This window comes from Lagopus leucura, unplaced genomic scaffold, assembly GCF_019238085.1.
Source record: "Lagopus leucura isolate 7727_CA_CO unplaced genomic scaffold, USGS_WTPT01 Super-Scaffold_100038, whole genome shotgun sequence".
Classification (NCBI taxonomy): Eukaryota; Metazoa; Chordata; class Aves; order Galliformes; family Phasianidae; genus Lagopus; species Lagopus leucura.
In genome coordinates, this window is record NW_024962287.1 from 3,335,579 (window position 1) to 3,344,035 (window position 8,457).

Here is an 8,457-nt window from a genome sequence, read left to right on the forward strand (position 1 = left end):
CCTCCAGAGGTTCCTTCCAATATTAAGCATATCCAGCTGCTTCCCTTTCTCATTATTTCTTGTTGCATTGGAAAAGGCTCCAGACCAAGTGCCTGTAGAGGATCTGACACTCTCCCTCTATGTGCTTTTACTGTTGTCTTTACCAGTGTGACTTGAATGGACTGGGAGAGGATGCAGATGGGTTGGGTTGGCTGGTTTTCTGACCTTAACACAAATCCTGGTGTTACTATCTCTGTTTGATTAGACTGAAACTGTAGTGCTTCTCACCTTTGGCATGGCAGCCACGTGACTATCTTGTCCCAGGTTCTTGCAATGTCTCAAGTTGAGAGGGTTTTCAATATCCTGCATGTTACTGCACATCACATCTAAACTGACTACTTAATCAGATAGGAGGGGGAAAACAAAGATCCTCTTTATTTTGGGACCAAGCTGCTGTTTGCTGTCTGCACCAACCAAACACATTGCACATCCCTCAAAATTTCCAGCATGCTACCACAGCTCGTGTGCCTGCTGTGAGCCAAGATGTGTTGCGTGAGGGTAACTGTGACTATTGCAACAGCACCAGCGAGCACCTCAGCCTCTCCCACCACAGCCAGCAGCATTGAGGAGCAGCTGCTCCATCCCTATGCACATAGGTCACTTTCTGATTGGCCAAGGGGAGAGGTGGCAGCCAGAATAAGCCCATGTCCCACACAGTATAAAACTAGGGGAAGTGGGGCAATACAGTGTTCCCTGATCCTACCCACCTGGATGCACACTATTGTTGGTGGGGTTCTTATTGCCTTGCTGTACTCTGAGAAACCATCTTTGGGTGAGTAACTTGGTGCTTCGTTCCAGGAAAGCTGCCCATTCAGTCTTCCTGTGCAAACCCATCATCCTGCAGCCATCCGCATTGCTAACTATTGGATGTGTCTGTGAATAGAAACAAGAGCTAGAGGAGGCTGAGAAGGAGGGGAAAACATTAATAGGAGTGTTGGCGCCCAGAACATGTGGAAACCAGAGATAGCGTTTCCTATTTGTAGGAGAGACTGAAAGATACCTCAGTGCTTGAGGAGACACCTAATCATTGAATCACAGAATGATGGATTGGCCTGGGTTGAAAAGGACCACAATGATCATCTAGTTTCAATCTCCTGCTATGTGCAGGGTCACCAGCCAGCAGCCCAGAGCCACATCCAGCCTGGCTTTGAATGCCTGCGGGGATGGGGCATCCACAGCCTCCTTGGGCAACCTGTTGCAACCTAAGATCTTCTGTTCTGGGGGAACAAGGCTTGTTCCCTCCTTTCAGGCAGCAGAATAGATTTTCCATCCTTTCAGGCTTCAGTTAATACAAGGTAGAATTGTATTGCTGCTTCTGGCCACCAAGACCTCCCCGTCCTTTTGCTCGTCCTGGGGCAGGGCTGCATGGGGCTGTGGCAGTGAGAGCAGAGCTGGGGAGTTCTGTTATTGCTGGGAGAGACCATGAGTGGATGATGTGCCAGGATGCCTTTGGTGAGCCTGGGGAAACAGAAGTGCTTGGGTGGAGTGGTTTGTGTGGCCAGCTTTGCATTGATGCACTGCACCAACTAACAATACATGTAGTGTGGCATCTCCAGGTACAAGCATTTCTTTGACTTTCAGAGCGTGGATTGACCCTCATGTAATTGCTGGAATTGCTTTGTCACAAGCACCTCCTGATGTGTAAACTGCTCTGATGTTTAAGCAGAAACAGAAGATTCAAATACACCAGTGGTACTTCTGACATGTTGTCTGTGCTAGAAAGTGTATCTTGTGTTGCTTTTGTTTCTCCCCTCTGTAGCCCTGTGAAAACCTGGGACAGGCGTAAACCATGCGGATCGTGTACTTGCTCCTCCCCTTCATCCTCCTCCTGGCCCAGGGTGCTGCAGGTGAGATGTGGGGTTCTCCATATCCCAGGAAGTGACTTGTCAGGGCTGGGTAACCATTAGGAGGTCTCTGATCAGTTGGTTCAGGAGGGAGGGAAGATTTAGGTTGGATGTTAGGGGAAAGTTCTTTCCTATGAGAGTGGTGAGGTGCTGGAACAGCTGCCCAGAGAGGCTGTGATGCCCCGTCCATCCCTGGAGGTGTTCAAGGCCAGGTTGGATGGGGTCCTGGGCAGCCTGGACTGCTATGAAATGTGGAGGTTGGTGGCCCTGCCTGTGGTGTGTGGTTGGAGCTTCAAGATCCTTGATGTCCCTCCCAACCCAACCATTCTGTGGTTTGGATGAGTGGCTGGGCTTTTGGGTTTGGTGCTTTGTGCACATGTTACACTGAGATCCATGGGCCAGACATTCTAGAAGCACACACAGTTTGTACTGGTATCTCTCACTCATTTTCTCTTGCTCTGCACAGGATCCTCCTGGGCTCTAGGAAAAAAGGAATGTTTACGTCGGAATGGCTTCTGCGCATTTCTGAAGTGCCCTACCCTCTCACTCATCAATGGGAAATGTTCAAGATTTCATCTTTGCTGCAAAAGGTAAGCTTTGGGATTAGGGATGAAATTGTACCTGCTACTGTGATGGCAGAAATAGCTGTTGTTGTATTTGAGCCTAGTTACTGGCTCCGAGCTATATGTGATCCAGGGCAGGGTCTTGGGGAGGAAAGAAGTTGTTAGGACCTGTCCATTAAAGGAGCTGGGGGAACCCCAGATCAGACATGGGCCTCCCCGTTGCCCTCAGATAAGCAGGGCTGCCTGGCCTGCCGGTTTCATAAATGCTTCTGCAGGTTGGTGCAGAGTGAAGGCTCTCCCCTGGATAGTGTGAGGCACAGAACCTGTTCCCTGATGTCTCCAAAACCTTGGAAACCAAGCTGTCTGCTATGGAGGATGGTTATTACCTGCACTGTGATTAGTGTCAATGTGTCCTTGTTACCCAGGAGAAGGGATACACACTGAGAGACAGAAAAAGAAGGAGAGTAGAAAGAGATGATTTCACAGCATGTTTTCTTTCCGCAGTATATTGGGCTGAAGAGCCGGACTTCCCAAGCAGGACATCGCTCTCGCTTCTCACTTCTGGCAACATCCCCCACTGGCCTCTTCCCTTCCCACCTCTGCAGTCTCCCATGGTGTGACTGTGGCACTGGAAGCTGAAGACATCCCAGCGTGGGCCTGCAGTTATTTGCCCAGGTGCTGCTTTTCCCTTCTGAATAAAGGCGTGCAGTTTGGCATTGCAGCTGGTGGGAAGTGTGAGTGTTCTCCTTATGCCAATGGGTGCCCAGGGATGCTCTTTCCCATCAGCACTGGTGCAGCAAGGCCAGTGCTGCTGATCTGATCCATTCTGGAGGTACCACCACACAGTGCGATGGGTCTTCCACCTCCCTCATCAGCTGACAGTCACACTAAAATAATAGAATGGCCTGGGTTGCAAAGGCCCACAGTGCTCCTCCAGTTCCAACCCCCTGCTGTGTGCAGGTCACCAACCAGCAGCCCAGGCTGCCCAGAGCCACATCCAGCCTGGCCTTGAATGCCTGCAGGGATGGGGCATCCACAGCCTCCTTGGGCAACCTGTTCCAGTGCCTCACCACCCTCTGGGGGAAAACTTCCTCCTCATATCCAACCTAAATCTCCTCTGTCTCAGTTTAAAACCATTCCCCCTTGTCCTGTCACTAACCGCCCTCATAAACAGCCAGTTCCACAGCACCCACCCTTTTCCCAGCCCTGATGGAGGGGCCTTATCCCACAAGGAGATGTGTGTAGTTCTTGGAAAGGAATAGTTCCACCAGTTTGCCTTTCCAGCTCCTTTTTAAGGTGAGATCTCCAATGAGACCCATGTACCTTGACCTGGACACATGCAGTCCAGCAGGAATTGAAGCAGGATGTCTTTACCTCTTTGCCTGTCTAGACTAATTGGGATTGCACTGCTGGGATTCTCCACCATTAGGCAATGACTTCAACCTTTCAGCAAATGCAGCCCTCAGCCCTGTATAATTAAATGCATGTGTGTACATCCATTAGTACAAGTATCTCAGCAGTTTGTTATTGAATATCCTATTAAATAAGTCACTGTTGGTCCTCTTCCTCTGACTTCCCCTCCTCTGACTTCCCAGCTGGGTGTGTAGCCCTTCCCACAGCCCTGGGGCTGATGCCTGCATTGGCTTCCAGCTGAGTATCCCTGCTGGAGTCAAAGAAATCCCATCTCCTGTGACACCAGTCCTTATGGGAAAGCTCTAGGGATGTTTAAGAAGGGAAGGAGGTCTAAGTGAAGGTCAACTTTTATCCTATTTAAGGGCCATATTAAATTCCGTGCTGCCTCAATTTGGCACGACAGTCCTTGCCACCACACCTGCCCCGACTTCCCTGTGGTTCCCCTCCACATGGGATGGCAGCTCCATCTTCAGGCTGCTCCTTAGCCTTGATCACCCCTATTTCCAGCAGGTCCAAGCTGCACCAATTACTGCTCTAACACTGGACAGCCCCAGAGCTGCCACCAGGATCCCTGTGAGAAATAATGAGGAAAAAAAAAGGATTATTTTATCACTGTGTAAGAAATCATGTCACAGAAGACTGGAAGTTGGATGGGACAGCTGAGGATAAGCTTGTTTGTGCAAACAAACAGACTTAGGATAAACAGATGCTGTGATTTTCTACCCAGACAGAGCTGTTACCCTCAATCCATGAAAATAATCATAGAATCATTCAGGTTGGAAAAGACCTCTGAGATCACCCAGGTCAACCCCAGCCCAACCCCACCGTGCCCACCGACCACGTCCCTCAGTGCCACATCTCCACATTGAACCCCTCCAAGGACGAGGACCCCACCACCAACCTGGGCAGCTGTGCCACTGCATCACTGCTCTTTAGGAGAAGAAATGTTTCCTAATACCCTAATACACAACTGACACCAGTATAGATGCTATGCAACGACAATTTATTCAAGAGGAAGAAAGGCAGTGCAGAAGATACTTGTATTTACTCTATAACACAAAACATATTGCATTAAACATGCGAGGGGTTTTCTTGATGCTGAGGTTCTGCTGTAGCATGAAGGGGATTCAAAGCAAGTTCCTGGAAGAAATTTCCAAAGCTCTTGAATGGACTCATGAAGTTTTTATGCATCCCATGGCCTGCACAAAGAGAAAAAGAACGATCAGATTATTTTTGTATTTACATTCCTTCCCCACTCACTGTCAATCCATGCATGTCTTCTTCTTGTTCTAAACATTCCAAAATATCTAATGTCACATGCAAGCCAGATTGGGACAGCCTTGTGCAGTTCCATCTGACTGGGAGGAGTGCTCTGCTATTGCTTTAGGAAAAGCAGGGAACTGAATTGATATCCCCTGGTCTTGGGCTGAGTGCATTTGATCCCAACGATATTAGATTTTCTTTTGAAGAAGCTTCACTTCTTGCCCACGCTCGACTGCACTCGGATCTGTGTTCATCCCGCAGTGCAACCCTATTGTTCCCCATGCACCATAACAGCCCAGTTCTGAAAAGGTGAAACCCTGATATTTTGCTCTGTCAGAGGAGCTGTAAGGGGTCAAAGAGCTGGGACTGTGCATAGCTGGTGACTATGGCCATACTTTACCCTTTGTGTGTGGACACATCGTGGTGCACATCTCAGCAGAAAGACAACTGTAAAGCTCTGCTAGCAGCTTACACCAGGCTGCCCTCATAATATATTGCTTCTTTCATAAATCCAGACAGCATTCAGCAGCATCTCGGGCAAAATGTATTTGTCTACTCATGTGATGGATGAACATCAGTGAATGCCAAACTCACCATTTGCAGCAGGAACGGAACCCAAAGCATCTTCCAACTTTGATTAGATGGCTGGGACACCTTCCAAAGTGGCAGGACCCTCTTTTACAGAACAACATGTCCCTCTTGGGTGAAGACAACCCTGCAACAACAGCAACAAAGTTCCTACCCTCTGATTCTGCATGGCAAGGCAAATGCGACCCCACTCACTCTGCTGCCTCAAGGACTGCTGTGCAGGTTTGGCCATGCTGAAAGGTGAGCTCACGAAGGAAACCCTTCCCCATAAGCCAGTTGTTATCTTCCCCCCACATATCCAGGGGGATAAGCATCCCCATGGTAGCACTGCCACCTTTAGCTCCTCTTTCATCTTACCTGGAGAAACCTGGAGTGCCAGGAAGAGGAGAGAGAAAAGCAGGTAAAGAATCCTCATGGCTGCAGATCTGCCGAGCTGCTACAGGGAAAAGAAAGAAGAGATGTATGTGACAGGCAGTCCCTGGAATCTACAGTCCTCCGATCTGTACAGATGGAATGGCATTTGTATTACATTTTCTTCAAATTCAGAAATACCTCTGTGACCTCAAGGATGCTCTGTGGGCATTTCTGGGGAAAAGAAAGCAAGGAGCAGCATGGGATATAAACACATATCTCAGGATTCAGGTTTATTAAACTGTTTTAATTCAGATTTCCTGCCACGCTTTGCTAATACTCCTTGACCAAAATGCAAGCATCACCTTATGCCTGGTTAAATGTTTTATCTAATAAACAAACCCCACTGAACACAATGAGGTGGCTCTACATCTGAGCTCGTAAACGACGGAAATGCGTGTTCATTTTGCAACCTTGAAACTTATCAAAAGCAATTTGCTCAAAATCTTCAGCTTTCGTCTACAGATGATCACACAGGAATGGAAACTCCAAATTCCAAAAACAAACAGACCTGTTCCCAGCTGACAAGAGACATTTAAAAAACAATCCTGTAATGAAGTCACTGAAAGAGTCAATGACTAAAGCAACTAACGTAAGAAAAGTGGGATAAGATGTCTTAGCTGGGCTTATGGATAGAAGGGAGATATCACCCATTCTGGTGCTGGGGGATCTTCTGATCCACCAATCTTCCAATCCTCTGAATTGTTTTCTCTTAAGCACTGCAGGGAAATGAGGTTGCGATGAAATGTTGCATTTCTGCAAACGGAATGGTAAGGAGAAGCCCGAAGCAGATTAGAAATTGGCATCAGAAGTTGGAGCAAAAATCTCTATATTTGGAAATACCAGGAGAAATAAGTAAGCAAAGTGAACCTAATTCTGAAAATGTAAATGACTTTCTTGTATTGATACCAAGTACATTTTGGTTTCCAATAGACCAGCAGCTTTTCAGCCTGACCTCACCCCATTTTTCTCCTTGGAATTCACAAGTGGGGTACCTTTATCAAAGCCTGCTTTATCAAAGCCTACAGAGATACTAGCACATATTTGAACTACTTATTCAACCTTTGTAACGCTGATCCACTTACATCCAATTTTTTTTAGAAGCCTACAAATTCAGATTAATAATGCTGAGCACACACACACATATACACACACATATATATACATATATGTATTTTTTTCCAAAAACACAGAAGACATTAAAAGAAAGACTGAAAAGAACTGAGAAGTTACCGGATATTAGCTGTGCCCAGAAGCCAAACAAGAACACCTCTTGGTCTATTCCCTCCTGAGGGCTTTGGCTGTGGGACTGAGAGCCTCTTTTATAACATGTTTGCTGTGGGTAGTGATTCTTGCTTTCTCTTTCCAGTAGGTACACATCAAGCCAATCAAAAAGTGACCCATCTTTTTGGTGACTTCTAACCCAACCAGAATGAAGTTTCTTCTCACTTCCCAGTCAAAAAGCAGTGCCGGTCTCTGAACCTACAAAGATTTTCTGCTGGAAAATCCCAGGTTCCTCATGCAATACCTCTTGTGACACACTAGTTTATGTAAGGTACGTTAAGCCACCGTGGTCTGGGTCCAACATATTGGGACATATGTTGAACTGTTTCTGGGCAGGAGCAATTTAATCCATTGCAATACGCACATTGCACTGTGAGCCTCTCTGCTCTCCCAGTCCGTTTATTTTCTGTTCAGTAAATACGGAATAGAAGAACACAGAGTGGACACAGGAAATTAAAATGAAAGACCGTTAGATTCATAGAATCAGGGAATTATTAAGGTTTGAAAAGGCCACTGAGATCATTTAGACCAACCGTCAACCCACTGGCTGAGTGCCCAGTCCATCTTAGCATCCAGTAAGAATGCTTTGGTAAAGAACACAGAACGCACAGAAGCAGTGAATTCATGCTGGCTGTGTCCCCCTGTGGCCTTTCAACTGATGGAAAATGCACCAGTTCAGGAAAATACAGAGCCAGAAGCTGCCTCTGTACCTTCAGATTGAGGGTACAAAAAGGCAGCTTGAATTTGCACAGTGCCCAGTTGTGTTTATTCTTTTGTTTTCAGCTTTTTTTCCCCCCAGCTCCTAACAACTGCCTTGCCTTTTTGTCCACAGTGAACTCCAACATTTCTGGACAAGTAGCCACAGTGAAGGTTCAAATTGTGTTCCCATAGTTTCTAACTAAACCCCGATAGTCTTCTGTGACTTCATTCTGGTTCAGTTTTCAGAGAGGTTTATATGCACGCAAACTGGATTCCTCAGGAGGAAAGCGAACCAGGAGTTTTGCTATCAAGTACTCCAAAGGTTCTCTGAAGGTGCTCCAGTGCCTAATGGG

At 47.0% G+C, this 8,457-nt stretch overlaps 1 protein-coding gene across 1 annotated transcript; it reads right to left on the reverse strand.

Annotated features, from left to right (window-relative positions):
- Positions 1-4,841: 4,841 nt before the first annotated feature.
- Positions 4,842-7,414, reverse strand: LOC122186686 (antimicrobial peptide THP2-like). The gene is given in 4 exon segments (XM_042883547.1): positions 4,842-5,058; positions 5,713-5,837; positions 6,068-6,146; positions 7,355-7,414. Coding segments are annotated over 3 exon segments (255 nt in total). The 5' UTR covers positions 6,126-6,146; positions 7,355-7,414; the 3' UTR covers positions 4,842-4,986.
- Positions 7,415-8,457: the final 1,043 nt, after the last annotated feature.